At 34.6% G+C, this 22601-nt stretch overlaps 1 protein-coding gene across 1 annotated transcript in view; it reads left to right on the plus strand.

Annotated features, from left to right (window-relative positions):
• The window catches only part of DNAH17 (dynein axonemal heavy chain 17), a 299993-nt gene that overhangs the window by 231531 nt on the left and 45861 nt on the right, over positions 1–22601 (plus strand). The window contains exons 57-64 of the mRNA XM_051995475.1: positions 8469–8633; positions 9033–9128; positions 9328–9545; positions 13545–13752; positions 14050–14165; positions 17120–17312; positions 17659–17894; positions 19798–19920. Coding sequence (XP_051851435.1) covers positions 8469–8633; positions 9033–9128; positions 9328–9545; positions 13545–13752; positions 14050–14165; positions 17120–17312; positions 17659–17894; positions 19798–19920 — 1355 coding nt within the window. The remainder of the gene's footprint in view (positions 1–8468; positions 8634–9032; positions 9129–9327; positions 9546–13544; positions 13753–14049; positions 14166–17119; positions 17313–17658; positions 17895–19797; positions 19921–22601) is intronic.

The following is a 22601-nucleotide window of genomic DNA, read 5'->3' on the forward strand; positions in this document are numbered from 1 at the left end:
AATATAGACAATCAAAATTCCTTGTTATTTTTTTCATTATTTACTATTTTATTTTTTCCCCAGTTTCATGTAAACCAATATTTTAACATTTGTTTTTACAATTTTGAGTTCCAGATTTTCTCCCTTTCTCCCTTCCCATTCTCCCTCATTAAGAAGGTGCATGTGAAATTATGCAAAAGTTTCTGTAAAAGTCATGTTGTGAAAGAAAACATAGGATCCCCCCCCAAAAAAAAAAAGACTCGAGAAAAAAAGTTTTAAAAAAGTATGTTTCAATCTGTATTTATACACAATCAGTTCTTTCTCTAGATATGGATAACATTTTTCATAAGGCCTTCATAGTTGGATCATTATATTGCTGAGAATAGTCAAGTCATTCATAGCTGATTATCTTACAATATTGCTGTTACTTTGTACACAGTACATTTTACTATGCATGACCTCATGGAAGTTTTTCCAGGTTTTTCTGAGAGCATAATGAGCATCATTTCTTATAACACATCATAATTACATCCCACAATTTATTCAGCCATTCCCTAATTGATGGGCATCCCTTCAATGTCCAATTCTTCGCCCTGAGAAAAGAGCTGCTATAAATATATTTGTACATATAAGTCTTTTAGTCTTTAAAAAAAAGTCTTTTGGGATACAGGTCTAGTAGTGGTATTGTTAAAAGGTAATGCATCATTTTATAGCCTTTTGGACATAGTTCCAAATTGGTCTACTGAATGATTGAATCAGTTCACAATTCTACTAATGAAACATTAATGTCTCATTTTCCCCACATTCCCTCCAACATTTGTCATTTTCTTTTTCTGGACTATTAGTCAATCTAATAGGTATGAGATAGTACCTCAGGATTGTTTGAATTTACATTTCTCTAATCAATGATGAGTTAGAATATTTTTTAATATGGCTATAAATAGCTTCAATTACTTCATCTGAAAACTTTTCAAATCTATTATTTATCAGTTGGAGAATGGCTCTTGTTTTTATAAATTTGGTTCAGTTTCCTATATGTTTGAAAAATGATGCCTTCATCAGAGAAACTTGCTTCAAAATTTTTTTTATAATTATGCTTTATTTCTCCCCAATTTATTCTATTCTCTCTGCTTTTTACCCTGTTTTTCTTCAAGTGTTTTGCTTCTGATTACCTCCTACTCCAATATAACCTCCTTTCTATCACACCCTCTCCCCTTCTCATATCCCTTTCCTCTCCTACTTTCCTGTAGGGTAAGAGAGATTTCTGTATCCTATTGAATGTGCATGTTATTCCCTCTTTGAGTCAAATCTGATGAGAATAAGATTCACTCACTTCTCCTTCCCTCCTCCACTTCTCTGCCAATGTAAAAGCTTTTTCTTGCCTCTTTTATGGCAGGCTATTCACAACATTGTATCTCTCTGTTTCCCTTTCTCCAAATACATTCCTCTCTCAATCCTTAATTTTATTTTTTTAGATCCATTCATATTTAACTCACACATGTATCTTCTGTTTGCACATACTCCTTCTAATTGCCCTAATGATGATAAAGTTCTTATGAGTTACATATATCATCCTTCCATACAGGAATGATTTTATTAATATAATAATATAACTTTAAGTCCCTTGTGATTTCCTTTTCCTGATAACATTTTTTATGGTTCTCTTAAATCTTGCATTTGAAAGTCAAACTTTCTATTCAGCTCTGATCTTTTCATCAAGAATGCTTGAAAGTCCTTTATTACACTGAATATCCATTTTATCTCCTGAGGGATTATACTTAGGTTTGCTGGGTGATTCCTGGTTGTAATCCTCGCTTCTTTTCTTTCTAGAATATCATATTCTGGGCTTTTCCATCCCTTAATGTAGAAGCTGCTAAATCTTGTGCTATCCTAACTGTGGTTCCATTATCCTTGAATTGTTTCTTTCTGGATGACTGCAATATTTTCTTTTACCTGGGAGTTCTAGAATTTGGCTACAATATTTCTGGGAGTTTTCATTTTGGGATCTCTTTCAGAAGATGATGGGTGGAATCTCTCAATTTTTATTTTACCCTCTGATTCTAGAATATCAGGAAAGTTTTCCTTGACATTTTCTTGAAAGAAGATGTCTAGGTTTTTTTTTCTAATCATAGCTTTCAGGTAGTGCAATAATTTTTAAATTCTCTCTCCCAGAGCTATTTCCCAGGTCATTTGTTTTTTCAATAAGATATTTTACATTGTTCTGTGAATTCTTTTTTTCATTCTTTTGGTTTTGTTTTATTGTTTTTTGATTTCTCATAGTCATTAGCTTCCATTTGCTCAATTCTAAGAAATTACTTTTCTCAGCTTTTTTATGTCCTTTTTCCCCATGCCGATTTTTATTTTTAAGACATTTTTCTCCATATTGTTTTTTTTGTACTTACTTTTGCATCACTCTCATTTTTCTTACCAATTTTTCCTCTACCACTCTTATTTGATTTTTCAAAATCCCTTTAGAGCTCATCCATGCTTTGAGAGGATTTTTTTGGAGGCTTTGCTTATAGGAACTTTGACTTTGTTATCTTCTTCTTAGTGTTTTGTTATCACTATAGTAACTTTCTATGGTCAGAATCTTTTTCTGTTGTTTGTTCATTTCCTCAGCCTGTAATTTGACTTTTAACTCTTTGTTAAAATTGGGCTCTATTTCCAGTATAATGTTCTAAGCTTCCAGGGTTTCATCCAGCTGTTTTCAAAAATCTTTTGAGGGACCTGTAAGTTTTCATTTCTTCCAAAGTTGTATGATCCAAAGAGAAATATGTTCATTACTCTCCTGGCCTATGCTTTGGTCTGTGAACAAATGCAAGCACTCTCTTCTGCCCTACAACTGTGAGGAAAGTCCCTCCCCCACTGTGACTTTAAGTCCCAGTTTATATTAGTGCTCCTCCTCACCATGGAACTATGACCCAGTTCTGTATCCCAGATCTGAGTATAAGAAAAGCAAAAGAGGCTTGCTTCAGTGCTATTAAAAAGACCCCTGTAATCTCTTTCTGACCAGTTGTTTGACCCCCTTATCAACTGTGTTGCGAATGCCTCTGCTGATTTAGGCTCCTAAGACCCAATCCTGATCTGCTGGGGCTGGGGCTTTGCTGGCTCAGCAGCCTGTGCCATACTGTACTTCAGCCTCACCCAGGTATGACAAACCTTTCCTGTTGACCTCCCTCATCTGTGGGCTTAAAGGTCTGGAAACTGCCACTATTTATACAGATTCAGAGGCCCCAATTCTTTCTTCTGGTTTGCTGGGACCCTGGCCTATCCTGGACTATGCAACACTCTCACCCTTTTGCAACAGAATCCTCCTGCTGACCTTCTAAGCTGTCTTGGGCAGGAAAATTGCTTCACTCTGTCTTTATGTGGATTCTGCTGCTCTAGAATTTGTTTAGAGTCATTATTTAAAGATTTTTGAAGGGTTTGAGGGGAAAGCTCAGATGAGTCTCTGCCTTTACTCCACCAACTTAGTTCCAACTACCCCCAAAACTCTTTTTACTGAACTTTGTATATATAATCATTCTGGCTTTAAAAAATTAAATAAATATTAAAAGGAGAAAAGGGAGTAATGGATTAATGTTTTCATTACATAGTTAAGTAATGCTTTTTAAATTATATATATATTTTTTTCTTAAAGAGGAAAAACTCATATAAATTAGCCTGTCACAGTTACAAATAATAACGTTCAAGTTTCTCTTTTTGAGATATAACTTTTAATAGATTTATCAATGACCATCAAAAATTGATCTTCAAGTAGTTGTGTTTACTAGACTGTGAAGATGAATTTGTCAATTGTTCTTCACTCACAGTTAATTGAAACATTTTTTATTAATTTTGGTTTTGAAAAGTTTCTCTAACTTGTGATATAAATGATTGGGAAAAGTCTTAAAAATAAGGATGTTTGGCAGATATTCATAAAACTTTACTTCAAGGGAAAATTTGATAAAATAAAATTTAGTATTAATAGTTGGACTCAGATTCACTGCTATTAACTCATTGAAGGGTGGATGAGTTCCTTCCAGCATGAAAGCCAATAGCTATCTACATGGTAGAGTACTGCTAAGCACTTCAAAAATATTAAATTGGTCCCAGGTGAGTATAGATTTCATTCAACATGTGGATTTTAATAAATGAGAACATCTGCAAAAAAAGTACAAGTTAGAGAACTAGTAAATCATCTCACTGATATACCATTTTATTTTCTTGATTCTTTCATTTTAAAACAAACATCAACTTTAAAAGAAGAATAAAATTCCATTTTAAGGATGTTTCTCAAATTCAATAAAATATTTTATTTATGAATTAAATTTTCACTTACCAAACAAAAAAAATCATACCTTGCAGTTCACCCTCAGTTTCACTATTTTAAATTTTAAACACAAAAGTTCTAAATGGTCACATAGAGAAAAAGCAGACATGAAGTAGCTCAAGTTCTATTTCTTCCACTTTTTATAATCACTGTCCAATCACTGTTTATTTGAAATGTATTGTTTAATTCCAGGAATATGTAAATACCCTAAAGAAAGGGAATACAAACTATACCAGAAGCAAGCTGGAATGATTTCAAAACCATAACTCATTCTCATGCATATAGCTGAGTTCACATGGATCAGACTGATTGTATAACTTGGTGGAATCCAAATTAACTTCCATGTAAAATAGAGTATTTGTTGTATACCTCCCTATTGCCTGGGCACCGGTAAATTCACTAGAGATGAATATATGTCACATCATCATCCTTGAAAATAGGGAATAACTTAAATTTTGTGACATACAGATGTCCCAAATTAGAAAATAACATTCTTAAAAAAATGTTATTACCCTTTTTTATTCTCATCACTAGAGATTTAAGAATGCATGATGACCTTGAAATTTGTCATAAAGCATAAAAGATGTTTATCTTTATAAAAGCATAATATTTTGGAGGGGAAAGTAAGTCATTGTGATAACAATATAAAAACTATTTTATAAGATATGAGTAAACATCAGACTGATCTTTCATAGATCTCTTATATCTGTGATTCTGCTATTGGTAAGAGATTTTTAACCTTTTCTGTATCCTGGTTTTCTCTGGCAATCTAGTAACCCTTTCTCAGAATAATATTTTTGAACACAAAATGAAATCTCTAGGATTATAAAGGAAACCAATTATATTGAAATATAGTTATCAAATTTTTAAGTTCAAGGTCCTCAGATTAATTCAAATCCTAATTATCTGAACCAGCTAAACCCCTTAAATAAAAACTAGTCCTGCCTATATGAACCAGTACCACAACCACAGGTGTATTGTATATCTTTCAATTAAAAATATCTTTTAAGGATATATACATATATATATATATAGCTGTTCTTTTCTCAGAACAAAGATTATATAGTTTCTTATTTTTTAATTTCAATATTTTATTGTTCCATAGTTGCATGTAGAAGCAATTTTTAAGTTTCAAGTTCTCTCCCTCCCTCCCTCTCCTTTTCCCACTCATTGACAAGGCAAGCAATTTAACACAGATTATATAAGTGCAGTCGTGTAAAAAGTATTTCTGTATTACTTATGTTGTGAAAGAAAATACAAAAAAAATTTTTAAAAAATAAAGTAAAGAAAAAGTATGTTCTTCTCTACATTCAAACTATATCAGTTCTTTTTTTTTGGGGGGGGATAGATTTTTTATCATAAGTTCTTTATAATTATCTTTGATCACTATATTGCCGAAAATAGATGTCTTTCACAGATGATCATCTTAAAATATTGCTGTACATAGTACATTTCACTTTGTAAGAGTTAATGTAAGTCTTTCCAGACATTTTTATAGCACAATTTTATTCCATCAAAATCACATACAACAACTTGTTCAGCCATTCTCCAAATAATGGACAATGCCTCAATTTCCAATTCTTTGCCACCTCTAGAAGAGTGACATAAATATTTTTTCCAATTAATTTTTAATCTAGGTTTCCAAAACCTAGTTTGAAAGTTTGTTTCCAAAGTTTGAAAGAAATTTTTATTGCATTGTAGTCCCAAGAGGGTGTATTTAGTATTTCTGTTTTTTTGCCTTTATTTGTGAAATTTTTGTGCCCTAGAATATGGTCAGTTTTTATGAAAGTGCCTTGGACGGCTGAGATAAAGGTATAGTTTTTTTCTATTCCTATTCTATTTTCTTCAGGCATCTATCCTATTTAACTTTTCTAAAATTCTATTCTTTTCTCAACTTCTTGTTTATTTCATGGTTACAGCTATTTAGTTCTGAGAGGAAAAGTTGAAATCCTCCACTAGTAGAATTTTACTATTTTCTCCTTTAACTCATTTAATTTTTCTTTTAAGAATTTGGATGCATATGTTTAGTGTTGATATTTTTAGTGTTGATACACTTCATGGTCTTTGGTATCTTTTAAACAAAATATAGTTTCCCTGATTATCTCTTTTAATTAGAACTATTTTTGTTTTTGCTTTCTCTATCATGATTGCTACCCCTACCTTTTTAAAAACCTCAGCTTAAGCATAATAGATTTTGCTTCATCCCCTTATTTAAATTCTGTGTCTGTTTCAAATGTATTTTTTTGTAAACAACATATTATTGGAACCTGATTTTTAATCCATTTTGTTTCTGTTCTGTTTTATGGGTGAGTTTATCCCTTTTACATTATGACTAATAACTGTCTATTTTATGATCAAGTTCTTTTTTTTGTTGTTGTTTTTTCCTAATTTTCTTCGGCCTATTTCTCATTAACATTTCATGTTAAAAATGAGCTCTGCTTGTCTGGGAATGGAGAGGCACTGTCCTAAACTTTAAGGCTTTTTTGTGCAACTATTTTCAGAGCACATTCTGAAAGTTTGAAGTATTTAGAGAGTCCAAGATAAAGTGTGAAAAGAGGTGTGGTCACTGCTCTTCTGGTCTGTACTCAGTCCCTTTATCCAGTAAGAGTCCCCTGCTTCCCTACAGCTAAGAGTGTTTGTGCTTCTCTCTGCCATGGAACTGTAGCACCAAATTGAGTGTGAGCAATGTAGTAGCAAACAGGTTCCAGTACTGACCCCAGTGTCTGCTCAGGGTTCCCAGGAATCTCTTTCTGACCAGTTGTCCAATCGCCTTACAATCTGGGCTGTTTCCAAAGCTGCTGCTTCTGCTGTTGCTGTCACAGTCACTCTCAGGGAGGGCCCTCCACTGGTGTTTCCTTTGGGTGTGTTCGAAACTTAGGGTTTTCTAAGTTAAACCATCACATCATCTATAAAAAGTGATTAAGTTGTTTCTTCTAGATCTGTGCTTATTCCCTCACAATATATCTCTGAAGTAGTAGTACAAGTAACACATTTTACAGATGAGGAAACTGTGGTTCAGAGAAGTTAAGTGACTTCAACCCAGGTTTTCTGCATACTTCCTTCAATATAGTATATTGTCCCTCTATGAATCACCTAACATCTTATGAAGAAATTTTTCTTCTTTTTTCATTTCAACTGGCTGTTTTGATATTTTATAGATACAGCTATACAAAGAGGCCAAAGAGAGATGAGAGAAATGATTTTTTTTTATTTTTTTGCTGAGGCAATTGGGGTTAAGTGACTTGCCCAGGGTCACACACCCAGGAAGTGTTAAGTGTCTGAGGTTAGATTTGAACTCAGGTCTTCCTGACTTCAGGGGTAGTGCTCTATCCACTATACCATCTAGTTGCCCCCAAGAAATGATTATTCTCTCCTCTGTTTACTGAATTAGGACTAAGGTTTTTTTCCCCTTCTTTTTTCCTCACTTAGAAATCAACCTCTATAGGTTATTCAGACAGCCTTTGAAATGCAGAATTGGTAATGAGAATTGGTAATGACATGAAATACTGGACAAGAAGCACTCAACTAGGAAAACTTAGCTCTGAACCAAAGATAAAGACATTTTAGTTTGATGAAATCTAGCCCATTGTGTTTTAGTCAGCCACATTTGAATAGAGCTGGACCCTACCTTTGACTAGATTGGGGGGGATGTTGTCTATATAAAAAAGATGTCTTTTTGTCCAAGACTGAGTTATCAGAGTCACCCTGACCTTCATCAGAATAAATCCATCTTCTTTATAATATTCATTCTCTCAGTACTTATTAATCAATCAGAGTTGATTTCTACCCTCAGAATAGCTACTCTTTCAAGGGCATAAAACTGCTGGGTAGTTCCATTAAATGTCTTTGGCATTTGAGAATGTCACTGACCCCTCTTATTAATTATCTGCTAGCATGATTAATAAAATTATTAGTTATCCAGAAACTATCTCTTGAACTTTTTAATATGTCACAGAGGGAAGTAAGGATCAAAGAAGTCTGTCAGTGTCATAGGATTGAATATTTGTAGTTGGTAAGATCCTTACAGTTCATCATATCTAAACTCTAAACTGTACATTTGAGGAGCCCCAGAAAGGTCAAAATGGCTTATTCAAAATCATATAGATAGTAAAAAGGCAGAGTCAAAGATTTTTGGACAGTATCACATTGCTCAAACACTAATTTCTATTCTTCACAGGTGGATGATTTAAAGGCCACATTGGCTATTCAAGAGCTTGAACTTAATCAAAAGAATGAGAATGCAGACAAGCTCATCCAGGTGGTTGGGGTGGAAACTGAAAAAGTCAGCAGAGAAAAAGCAATTGCTGATGAGGAAGAAATTAAAGTTGAAGTCATCAACAAGGTAGGGAAGAAGAAGGAGAGATGAGAAGCAAATGAGGAAGAGGAAATAGAAGGAGTTTGGAGCAGATGGAAGTATGACAAAGTGAAATTATGAGAGACAGAGAGACAGAGAGAGAGACAGAGAGAGAGAGAGAGAGAGAAAGAGAAAGAGAGAGAGAGAAAGAGAGGTGAATATCTAAGATAAATATGAAAGTGAATAAAAATACATGAAAATATGAGTGGTTTGGGGTGCCATAGTACCACAACCCCTATTCCACCTTGTTGGGATTCAGGATCCTATGATGTATGGGAGCAAGAACTAAGATAGTAGCATTCCACAAATCCACCACTCTTACGCAAAGCATCCTTTCTCAAGTGAAACATTACACAAACTAACTTTCCTCTTTTGGCTTTCTTTCAGAATGTCACAGAAAAACAAAAGGCTTGTGAAATTGACTTGGCCAAAGCAGAGCCTGCCTTGCTGGCTGCACAAGAAGCTCTTGATACTCTGAATAAGGTGAGAAAGACAGAGAGGGAAAAAATGCTAAAAGACTAAACAAAAAAGGTCAATGCAGAGTGGTAAGGGGATGATTTTTGCAATGATTTTGTGTCTATTGGATCAGTTTTTTGTGATTTGATTGAGAACAATGAATGTAGGCTTGTGCCTTGTTGACATCAGCAGGAGGGATGCTGATGTAAACCCGCTATGTTTGCAGAACAACTTGACAGAGCTGAAGTCCTTCGGCTCTCCACCAGATGCAGTGGTTAATGTAACAGCGGCAGTGATGATCCTTACCGCACCAGGAGGCAAGATCCCAAAGGATAAGAGCTGGAAAGCTGCAAAAATCATGATGGGAAAAGTAGACACTTTCCTTGATGCCTTGAAAAAATTTGACAAGGAGCACATTCCTGAAGCCTGCTTGAAAGCATTTAAGTAAGTCTAGTGACCTCCTTGGATTTGAAGGCGTCTTCCTTTTGGGTTCTCTAATCACAATATTACATTTAGGCAGAGGATGAATTGCTATACGCATTTGTAGGAGTACTAAAGGTTGCACATAAATACTCAAAAAATTAGAGTCAGTTTGTCAAAAAGGGTTCACTAAGTTCCTCGGATGTGCCAGGCATTGAGCTAAGTCCTGAGGATAAGGCAGAAGGCAGTCCCTGTCCTCAAGGAGCTCACTATCTAACAAGGGAGACAACACGCAAACGACTTGTATAAACAAGATACGGAATAGGTAGTTTGAACATAATCAGCAGGGGGAAGGTTTTAACATGAAGGTGGGAAGGGTCAGGTTTTAGAAAAGCCTAGAAAGATTTACATGAATTGATGCCTAGGGAAACAAGCAGAACTACATTATACACAATAACAGCAAGAAAGTGTTATGATCAACTATTACAGTTCTCAGCTGTTCAGTGATCCAAAGCAATTCCAATAAACTTTGGATGGAAAACATCATCTGCATCCAGAGAAATCAACACATGCTATGTTAACCTTTTTTTCTCCTCTGTTTTTTCCCTTTTATTCTGATTTTTCTTTCCCAACATGATTCATATAAAAATATGTTAAAAAAAAATGTACATGATTAACAAAAAATAATAATGGTGGAGAATCAGGAAAGGCTTCTAATTGAAGATAGGATTTTTAGCTGAGAATTGAAGGAAACCGAGGAGTCAGAAAAATCTGAGTTCAAATCCAGCTTCAAACTTACTCGCTGTGATGCTAGGCAAAGCATTTGAGCACTATTTGCCTCAATTCTTCACCTGTAAAATAGAGACACTGAAAAATGGCAGACCACTCCAGTGTAATTGCCAAGAGTAGAGTTGAACACAACCAAATGATGAACAATATAAAAACAAGGAAAATCACAAGAAAGAGATAAGTAAGGAAAGAATTCTAGCCATGGGGACCAGCCAATGAAAATGCACAGTCAGGAGATTGGGTGTCTTATTTGGATTACAGAGTAGTGGAGACAGATAAGTGAGAAGATTGGAAAGGTAAGAGGGAGCCAGGTTATATAAGGGTTTTGAATGATAAAGAATTTTTTATTTGATCCTGGAAGTAAAAAGAAGCTATTGAAGCTTATTGAATGCGGGAGGGGATGTGAAAGGAAGTGGTGAGAAGTGACATACTCAGACCTTTACTTTTGAATGATCACTTTGATAGCTGAGTGGAAGATTGATTGTAGTGGGAAGAGATCAACAGGCTATTTTATCACATATAAGGTGGTGAGAGCCTTTGAGAGAGTAATGGCAGTTTCAAAAGAAAAGAAAGGAAAGGAAAGAGAAAAGGGAAAGAAAAGGAAGGAAAGAGATGGAAAAAGAAGGGAAGGAAAAAGGGGGAAGGTAAACAGAAATGGAAAGGGAAGTAAAAATGGAAAGAAAAGGAAAACTTTATTAAGCATCTGTCATTTGCCAGACATTGAACTAAATACTTTCACATATAACTTAATTTGATTTTCACAACAACCTGGGGAAAGAGGTGCTATTCTTCTTTTTAATTGAGGAAACTGAGGATGATGGTGATTTGTCCAGGTCACAGAATTAGTAGGTATCTGTAGGCCACATCTGAACTTGGCTCCAGGCCCAGTTCTGTCCTCTACACTATCTAGAAAGGAAATATATAATAGATTTAATGAAGGTAAAATCAATAGGACTAAGGTGAGGAGAATGAGGAGAATGATATCTGGGTTATTAGTCTGGATAATTAAGAGGAAGGTGGTACTCTTGACAGCAATAGGGAATTTAGGAAGAAGAAAAGGTTGGGGTGGAGGAAGATAATGAATTCAGCTTTGGACATATTGAATTAGGGCTCATCCAGTTTGAGATATCCATTATTACGCAGTTAAAGGTGTGAGATTAAGAGGCTAGGAAAGAGATCATTAGGTCTGGTTAAGTAAACCAGATGTGATTTTCTGGATAATTAATTCTGGCTGTAGAACATCTACTGAGAAAACTGGGGACCTGGAAAATCCAGATCATGAATCCAATTCTTCCTGTTAAAAGCCGAAGTGTGAGCATTTTTATCAATTTACCATTTTTACCAATCTTCTAGACCAAAGCCTCTTAACTAACTAAAAACACTCTTGTGCCTTATTTTTAACAACTTTTATAGAGTCATGTAAATGATGGAGAAAAAAATTGGGACACTTAAGCTAGATGTTTAAATAGAAGGGATTTTTCTGAAAGAAGAGGACAAAGAAGGGATTCTATGAAAAATAGAGGGGATGAACAAAATATATCCCAATATACTTACAATATACTTACTCTAACTTTGAGTCAGAAAACTAATTTAGAATCTCAACCCCTCCACTTATAAGCAGTATGACATTGGGCAAGTCACTTAACATTTCTGAATCTGTTTCCTCATCTGTAAAATGGAACTACCAATATTTTATAAGAGCTATTGTAAAGCTCAAGTGAGAAAATGTGTGAAGTGTTTTGTAATCATAGAGAACTGTATAAATGTAAACTGTTGTCATTATTCTAATATTTAATATAATGATGTTTTAATAATCATCTTATGTAAACTTAGTATAGTATATTTAATCATTATTATCATAATATATTGAAATATATCCTTGACCTACTGAGAAGTAATAGGGACTGAACTTGTAATTTCATTGCTATAAGGAACTCCCAGGTGAGAAAATTCAGCCACCATGTTTCAAAAGAAAAATTAAAACACGGCCTTCCTGGTTTCTAGGCCAGCTCTGTATTCATTATAACAAGCTGCCCCCTTTGAGTTACTTAATTAAATATGGTAATATATGATAATAAACTTAAGTTATCTAAAATGATTTAATACTGGTTTATTTCTGGAAGCAGAAAAGGAGCTTAGAAGCTAATTAATCTTATCATCCCATTTTATAGTTTAAAAAGGTAGGTCAGGCTATAACTCCTATATAAAGTAGCAGAAGTTAGATTTGAATACATATTTTCTCATTCCAATCCCTTTCACTTCTCTTCTCTGTATCATATCATCTTTCTGGCTACTAGGTGATTCAGTAGATATAGTATTATTAGCCCTGGAGTCAGAAAGACCAGAGTGTAAATGTGCTTTAAGATGCTACTACTAATAATTAGCATTTTTGTAGCTCTTATTATGTTCCAGTTACTTTGCTAAGGGCTTCACAAATATTAGCTTGTTTGCTCTCATTTGATTTCTAGCTGTGTAATAGTTGAGCAATTTATTTAAATGCTGCCTGCGTCAGTTTCCTTTTTATTGTTTTTGTTATCATTTTAACTCTCATTTATATGTTCTACTGAGGACACTGCCACCAGTTTTAGAATATCTGTATTATTCTTTGAACTTTGGGATTGAATAGGACTTGTGCTTTCATTGTAATAGGAAATTCTCTGTCAGTACGCATTAATACCTTCTCTGCCATTAATGTTCATAGGGAGTAGGCTGGGGCACTGAAAAATTAATTGACATACATACTCAATACTCTTGAGGCAGGACTAGAACCCATGACTTTTTAACTCATTGGCTAATTCTCTACCCACTATTCCACATTGCCTTTCACATAATTTTAAAATGAATTTAAATCAGGAACGAGAGCTTTCCATATACAGTTTTTGTCCTGCATTTTATTTTTCTGCATTTTTTTTAATTATTTCACTTTTTATACCACAGAAGTCACAGTTGCCAGGTCTATATCTTTCTCTATTCTTGGTCACTAAGCTTTAAAGAAGGCGATTAACCCCCTCACCCCATCACTGTTTGTAATTAGTCTCCAATCACAGAAATAAAGTTTTGAAGTCATTTGACAAACTTCTATAATCCTTGTCTCCCTACTTACTTCCTTCCCTCCTTCCATTCTCTCTCTCTCTTACTCTTATCTCTTCTTTCTCTCTCACCCTCTTTTTTATCTTTCTTTCTCTCTCCCCTCTCCTCTTCTCTGTCTCTGTGTCTCTCTCTGTCTCTTTTCAGGCCCTATCAAGGCAATCCCACTTTTGATCCTGAATTCATTCGTTCAAAATCAGCTGCTGCTGCTGGCTTATGTTCTTGGTGTATTAACATTGTCCGTTTCTATGAAGTCTACTGCGATGTAGCACCCAAGAGACAGGCCCTAGAAGAGGCTAATGCAGAACTGGCAGAGGCACAAGATAAGCTCACTCGGATCAAAAACAAAATTGCTGTAAGTGCTTGCTTATATCCCTAGTAAAATACCAGTGTAACCTGTCAATATCTCTGTTTAAAAGGAGTTGGCATGGGCTCTACTCATGAATTATTAAATGGGAAAGAGAGCAAAATCAACTCTAGGGACCAGTTCATGCCAGGAGGCTTCTTGCCTCCTGCATGCACTTTTGAGGGATGCTTTACCTTTATGGAAAGTTCTATAACATCCTTCTTCCTCATGTGGATAGTCTTCTATTTGGGGTGGGAGTGAGCATTTCTCTCTTGAAGTGCTTTTGATTCAACTTTTTTCCCCTAGGAACTCAATGCTAATTTGGCCAACCTAACAGCTGCCTTTGAAAAGGCTACAGCTGAGAAAATAAAGTGTCAACAGGAGGCAGATGCCACAAATAGAGTCATTTCCCTAGCTAACAGGTATGTTGGGCCTAGCTGAAGTTAAAAAAAAAAATCTCAGGAACTCTCAGATTCAGGGATCACCTAAAGCAGCAAAGACCTCTTTTAGAAGTTACACTCATTTCTTCTTTAATGTGACTAATGTGGAAATATGTTTTACATGATTGCACATATATAACATATCAAATTGGTTCCCATTTTCAGGAGGGAATAGGAAAGAGGAAAATATGGATCTCAAAAATATTTAAAAATTAATATTAAAATTGTCCTTAAATGTAATTAGAAAAATAAAATATTAACTTTTAAAAGGGAGGGGGAGGAGAAAGAAAGAGGAGGAGGAAAGGGAAGAAAAAAGGAGGAAGAGGAGGAAAAGAAGAAGAAAAGAAGGAAGAGGAGAAAGAGGAGGAAAAAGAGGGGGAAGAGGAGAAAAAAGAGGGGGAGGAGAAGGAAGAGGAGGAAAAGAGGAGGAAGAGGGAGGAGGAAGAAGAAGAAGAAGAGGGGAAGGAGAAGGAAGAGGCAGGAAAAGAGGAAGAGGATGAGGAAGAGGAGGAAAAAAGGAAGAGGGGAAGAGGAAGAAACAACTCTCCCAAACAAGAAGAAACTTTTTTTTTTAAGGAACTGTCACTTTCTAAGCCTAATATACATAGGTTTAGGGAGGTAGGGTGGGCCTTGGCTTATACAATATGAATTTTAAAAAAATTATTTATTTATTTTTAAATAATTTTTTATTGATAGAACCCTTGTCAGGGTAATTTTTTACAGCATTATCCCTTGCATTCACTTCTATACAATATGAATTTAAACTGTATTTGGTAGCCTTTTTATTGATTTCAAGTTAGCATACAGATTCTTCCTATAATGCAAACTGTCAGTGAAGAATTCAGCATAATTCTGTCCAACAGGGTTCATATATTAGAAGCAGGATCACAAATTTGGATGTTGCCTAGTCCTATCCCTTTCCTCTATAAAAAAGAGGATTAGGGCCCAGAAAAGTTAGATAACTGGCCTAAGTTCACATAAGTGATAAACAACAAGCTGGGATTTGAATCTAGGTTTTCACCCTCTAGATCTAGAATTCTTTCTATATAATCTGTTGCCTCCCTATAATATCCCGGGATATTATATAGTGTATATATATATATATATATATATATATATATATATATTATATATATATATATATATATATATATATATATATATACACATACATATATATATATATATATATATATCATATCATATATATACACATACACATACACACCCCTATCCATTTAGCCAGATATGTATAGATTGATCTAATATCTATATTATATATAGATATTTATATAGTTTGACAGGACACATCTATGACAGATGACATGTATTATATGACTCATGTGACATCTCTATTTTATTATTATATAGATAATATAGTTATCTAAAATAGAGATGTCACATGAGTCATATGAGACATGTTTTCTATTATTTATGCTATAGCAATATATGATATAGATAGCTATATTATATATAAATATCTATGTAACAACTAGCTACATATGCATGTAAGACAATTTTTTTCAACTGACATTTATGTAATACTTTATTCTTTACAAAGCACTATGCAAAAATTGTCTCATTCAATCCTCATAACAAGCTGGTAAGGTAGATCCTAAAGCTATGATTACAGGTGAGAAAAACTAAAGCTCAGACACTGTATGCCATAGTATCTACCTCACCAGATTGCTATGAGGATCAAATGAGATAACTGCTCTTCATGTATTCATGCTACCCTTTTAGATGCTAGCACATCATGAGAAAAATAATTTACTGAATGTTAAAATGCTAGTGGCTTAAGAAGAAAGGTCAAAATACTTCCAATTACTCTGATATAGGTTCTTATCATCCCTTTCTCCTGTAGTTAGTAAATAGGTAATGATTAATTGAAGTATTCATTTGAAGTATGAGTACTGCCCATGTATGGCCATCGGATCAAGCCTTTCTCTGTAGAGCCAAAATAGACTATTCATTAGCTTTTGTGAGATATATCCAAATAATATCACTAAAGCATATTTAGTATAGATTTAGGGGTGGGGTAGGCTGAGCGGAAGAGAAGAAGAAATATGATTCACTTTTAAGTGGTATGAATGAATATTTGCTCAAATTTTCCAAATACACACCTGATCTCACAGTATAGTCTCTCGCCTTCACTGATGTAAGCCAATCTCCCTACACTTGAAATTTACTTGTTGAAATACCTCTTGTTCTTCAAGATCCACCTTGTGTTCATCCAGTCCTCCTTAGGCAAGTTAATCCAGATCTTTCCTGTGATCTTCTCACACTCTACTTATTCTAGTAGATCATACTTATTTGTGCATATGTGGGATTCCCTATCCTAGATTGTAAATTCCTTGAGGGCAGATGCCATGTAAACATTTTTTATTTTTGTATAACAATTACAGGTATACTGTATACTGTATACCTACCTGCTCATGCCTAAGTAGTTCAATAAGCATTGAAGCATTGAGCCTGGAATCACTACAAATCCATCCTGAGAAATGCAATGTCTGTGTAAAGCTGAGTTAAGTCCCTTCTGTTTATTTCAGTTTCCTCAACTGTAAAATGGGGATAATGATAGCAGGTTATTGGGAGGATCAAATTGGATAATATGTATAAAGAGTTTAATTAGTAAGTGCTTAATAAATTCTTGTTTTTCTTCTTTAATAAATATTTACTGAGTTGAACCAAGTTTAATATAAGTACAGAGAACAAATTTTGGCCAAGGTCTTTGATTCAACCATTCTCTGCTCCCTTTTCACCACTGAATGATTAAGTTAAGCTCTCGGATAGTTCTGTTACAAATGACTTATGGCAGAGAAATTTTTGACACCAGCAAGTGATTTAAATGGTCTGGAAAAAGACTAAATGCTTATTAGATTTTTTCCCCTTCTCATTCCTATTCCCATTTACCAATTGGATATATCCTTTTTTAGACTCGTAGGAGGATTAGCATCTGAAAATGTCCGATGGGCTGAATCTGTGGAAAATTACAAACAACAGGGAGTGACTTTGTGTGGAGATGTTCTGCTAATATCAGCCTTTGTTTCCTATGTGGGTTATTTTACCAAAAAATACAGGAATGAACTGATTGAGAAATTTTGGGTTCCATACCTAAATCAACTGAAGGTAATATATCCATAGATAAACTCAGTTCTTGGGATTTATAGGTAGACACTGCCAAGGTTCATCATCATTCCCTTGCCATCAGTCCATTTGGAATTCATGCTGTGGTCCAGTATTGCTAATGCTAACATAACCCTGTCTGTGATGGTACATTTCCAAATCTGGAGTAGTCTGTTGCTCCTGCATTCCAAAAATCCCCTAGTATGAGAACTGTCTTTATCACAACATTCTTAGTTTAGAGTTATTTTCCATTCATCAAGGATACTCCCCTTAGGGAAGGAGTTCTCTGGTTGGTAGTTCTAGTCTTCTGCCATCATTACTTCTGAGGAAGTGCTATTTTTCTCTGCAGGTTCCCATTCCAATCACAGAAGATTTGGACCCACTATCTCTGCTAACAGATGATGCGGACATCGCCACATGGAATAATCAGGGTCTTCCTAGTGACCGTATGTCCACAGAGAATGCCACCATTCTATGCAACACAGAGAGGTGGCCTCTTATTGTTGATGCTCAGCTACAAGGAATCAAGTGGATTAAAAACAAATACAAAGAAGATTTGAAAGCCATCCGACTGGGACATAGAGGGTATATGTTATTGATTATGAAACATATATAATTCTTTTTTTTGAGACATAATTGTTATTGTCATCAGAGTTAAGTCTCCAAACATTAGTGCCACAAAAAGGCAGCCACAAGTTCAATACCTTGATAGCTTTTTATTTACAAGATATATACATAGGTAATTTTTCAGCATTGACCCTTACAAAACCTTCTGTTTCAACTTTTCCCCTTTTTCTCCCTACTCCCTCCCCTAGATAGCAGGTAGACTAATACATGTTAACTATGTAAAAGTATATGTTAAACACAATATGTGTATACATATCCATAGAGTTATTTTGCTATACAAGAAAAATTGGACTTAGGAATAAGGTAAAAATAATCTGAGAAGGAAAACAAAAATGCAAGCGGACAAAAACAGGAGTGGAAATGCTATGTTATAGTTCACACTCATTTCCCATAATTCCAGCAAAAGCTGGGTGTAGCTGGTTCTATTCATTTTTGAACAATTGGATCTGATTTGGTTTATCTCATTGTTGAAGAGAGCCATGTCAATCAGAATTGATCATCATATAGTATTGTTGTTGAAGTCTATAATGATCTCCTGGTTCTGCTCATTTCACTTAGCATCAATTCATGTAAGTCTCTCCAAGTTTCTCTGTATTCATCCTACTGGTCATTTCTTATAGAAAAATAATACTCCATAACATTCATATATCACAACTTATTCAACCATTCTCCAATTGATGGACATCCATTCAATTTCCAGTTTCTAGCTGCTACAAAAAGGGCTGCCACAAACATTTTTGCCCATGTGGGTCCCTTTCCCTCCTTTAAGATCTCTTTGGGATATAAGCCCAGTAGTAACACTGACAAGCTCAATATCTTGTACAAAGTGGGTAGGCACTCAAAATGTTTATTGAATTAATTAATATCTGAATGAGTTTTTAGATGCATTAATCCAACCTTGAAAATAAATTCCAGGATTGATTAGCCCACAGCTTGCTTTATTTTTTTGATGTTGATCCTATTTTTTAAAAGGCCTATATATCCTGATGGAAGAAATACAATTAGGAATACAGAAAAGACAGCTAATTCAATGTAATTTTTTTTCTACTAATATAGCTAGAGGGCAGCTAGGTGGTATAGTGGACAGAGTTCTGGGCCTGGAGTCAGAATGACCTAAGTTCAAAAAAGGGATTATAGATTTCTAACTAGGAAAGATGTTTCAGGTTATCTAGTTCAGTATCCTCATTTTTACAGATACTTACTAGTTCTATGATTCTGGACAAGTTACTTAACACTGCCTCAGTTTCCTAATCTATAAAATGAGCTAAAGAAGGAAACGGCAAACCACTTCAAATAAAAAATAAAAAATAAAAGGAAAAAGAAACAACAACAACAACAACAAAAACCCAAGAAGATTTGGACATGAGTGAAATAATTAAGCAAGAAATAACAAAAATACAGCTAGATCTTGATCCTGTGGAGTGGTCACATGTATCTTAATTCACACTGTATAATTTCTATTGGAATGGAATCAAATACCACATAATTTTGAATAGATTGAATTAGAATTGATGTGTAGAATTGAGAACTCACATAAATTATAGTTTGCTCTAATCAGGACCTAATTGTACTGGCAGAAAAAATATATAGCATTAGCTATCTTTCCCTACATATCTCTTATTCTATCATTTACACAGGTGAATGGTTGTGTCTATGGCTAAATTGGTGAGTAATAAACATAAGGGACTAGAAACCTTTTTTTCTAAAGGCATCAAGTGCCATGAAGAGTGAAACAATTTCTCATTTGTATCGATTTAATTGGCCAATCACTGGAGAATTGTTTTTTAAAATGCAGTAGTGTAAATTGCCTTTGTTTTATTGCATAAATATTCATGAAATCACTATTGTACTGTATCTGCAGCTATCTGGATAGTATTGAAAAAGCCATCTCAGAAGGAGATACTTTACTCATTGAGAATATTGGAGAGACTATAGAACCTGTATTAGATCCTTTACTGGGCAGAAACACAATTAAAAAAGGAAGGTAAATTGCTTCTTTTTTTTTTTTTTTTAAACAACTGAACAGTGAGTTTTCTATGGTTTCATCATTTTTTGTGTGGGGTAAAATAGCATAAAGAGATAATATACTAAATTTCTTTGACTTCTCTCTTAGAAAATTAGATGCTAAAAATCACTATGATATGAAAGTATAGTTCCTTCCTGAAAGAGGATCAAGGGCTTACCCCATACCTAAAGCAAGGAAGTTATCTGTATAAATCTGGAGTCTTAAATATTCTGAAAGTTGTAGTGGAAAATAGAGACACTAAGCTAAATACTACTGAATAGCAGGTATATCAGAATATCACTAAAGAAGACCATTAATTTACAGGTAAGGAACAGTAAAAACAGAACTTCAAGTTTCTATATACAAATGTTGAAATTGACTAGAGATGTTAGCACAAGTGAGCACAATAGCTACAATAGGAATCATTGAGATTTGGCAGGATACACACACACACACACACACACACACACACACACATGTTATAACTCATGATTTCAAAAGGAAGAGATAAGGGAGTCAGTATAGCATTTTATATCAAGAGGGTGTGTTCTTGTAAGGAAATCCTTAAGCATTTCAAGAGGAAAGAATCATGATCTAAAGCATTTGGGTGCCTGAAAAAAAAAAAAACCCAACAGAATCTATACTATTGTGAAGTTCTGCCATGATACAGGGCTAGAAAAGGCACAGATTTCCTAGATGAGTAGGTTTTCCTATACTAGGAGACCATAGATTATTTAGATTTTGGCAAACATTTGGCAAAGTTACAATTTTGTGGATCCTATGGGAGAAGTAAATTAAGAGTACAAGAGAGTTCGAGTGGTTTGAAACTAGTTGAATGACAAGATTCAAAAAAGAGTAACTGATAGATCAATGTCAACCTAGAGGAAGACCTTCTATTGAGGTATTCTAGGGATCTGGCTTTGGTCTTGTTTTGTTTTGGCATTTGTATCACTAGATGAAGATTATAAGATTATAGATTTCAAATTAGAAAAGATGTGTCAGGTTGTCTAATCCAGTATCCTCATTTTTACAAATGAGGAAATTTGAAGCTCAGGGAGATTGTGAATTTGTTCAAGAGCACACAACTCTACATGGCATGTTTCTTATATCTGTAGATGACCCAAAGCTGGAAGAAGCAGTTAACAAATTCAATGGAGGAATTAGCATGCAAAAAAGATCTTGAGAGGAAGCAGTTAGGAGGCACAGTGGATTAGATCAAAGCCTTGGAGTCAGGAACACCTGAGTTCAAATTCAGTCATACTAGCTGTGTGATCCTGGGCAAGTCACTTAACCCAAATTTCCTCAAAGAGAAAAAACAGACAGATAGAGATGTAAAATCCTACACTTAGTTTTTTTTTTTTTTTTTTAATGAAATTTTAGCAATTTTTTTAATATGGCCCAAATTTTCTCCTACATTCCTTTCTTCCTCCTACCAGAGAGTCATCTCAGAGAATAAAGAATATTTTTTTTAAATCAGTAAAATAAATTCATATATCAGAAAGAGTCTGAAAATATATGTAATATTCCACAATTGGGAACTTCCTATCTCTGTAAAGGAACAGGGGAGAGGCATCTTCTCAAAACTCTTCTTCAGAGCTATGCTTGTTCTTTGTTAATTTATAATGTTCACTTTTGATTGTTTTACTACAAACAGTTTTAAAAATCAACTTCGGAAGTACAAGATGGAGAAACTGTAACAGACAATAATTTATGTGGGAAAAAAAACACATGAGGGTCTTACTGTATAACAAATTCAATAGAGAAACAATTGGTGGCACAGTGGAAAAAATACTGGGCTTGGAATCAGGATGACCCAATTCCTGTGTTGATTGATGTCTGAATCTGGAAGATAGGACTTTCAATTAGATCAGTTATGAGTGGTGAGAGAAATAAGTAGATTTTAGTCTCACCCACCCAAGGAACTTGAATAGAAAGGGAAAAGGGAGAAAGTGTAAGGGAGAGTTGGGGGGGAAGATTTTCAATATGATAAGTTCAGAATACAATAAAGAGGAGAAAGCTTTATATTTTAATTAAAAGAAAGAAAAAGTAGCATCCCTGAAGAGTACTCATGTTGCACATTACTCCAAGAACTATAACTAGGGTGGAGTTTGCTGATGGTTTTACAGAAGTGGCAAAATTTGTAGAAATGGTTAATGATACTTTTGGTCCTTTAGAAGCAATGAATTTAATTACTTAGTTAACAAAAATAATTAAAACAGGAAGCTACCAGATAGAAGCTTCCTCCTTCCCTCCCCCCTCCATGACTCCAACAATGACCTTGAGGTACCCATTTTTCTGCTGTGCACCAAAATTAAGGGCTCGTTTTGTGCCACTTGTTCTACGAACAGTTCTGAGACAGAGGAAATGGAAAGAAAATAGGAAATAACATTCTTCTGGTAATCCAGAGAAGGTCTAGTAATCCAGAGACTAGAGGAAGCAGAATGAGCTTATCAGAACAATCATGTGAGAATCAGAGGCTGGGAAGTCTGCTAAAGGGAAAGAGCAAAGATCTGCAAATAGAAAGGATCGTTTTTATTTTGAAACTAAACCATAAACTGTGACATTCACAGTAGGACTAAGTGCTTTAAAATTCACTTGGGCTGATCCAGTATGAAACTCTATTTAATGATAATATAGTTCAACTGTAAATAAAATATATA

Source organism: Antechinus flavipes, chromosome 4 (assembly GCF_016432865.1).
Source record: "Antechinus flavipes isolate AdamAnt ecotype Samford, QLD, Australia chromosome 4, AdamAnt_v2, whole genome shotgun sequence".
Lineage (NCBI taxonomy): Eukaryota > Metazoa > Chordata > Mammalia > Dasyuromorphia > Dasyuridae > Antechinus > Antechinus flavipes.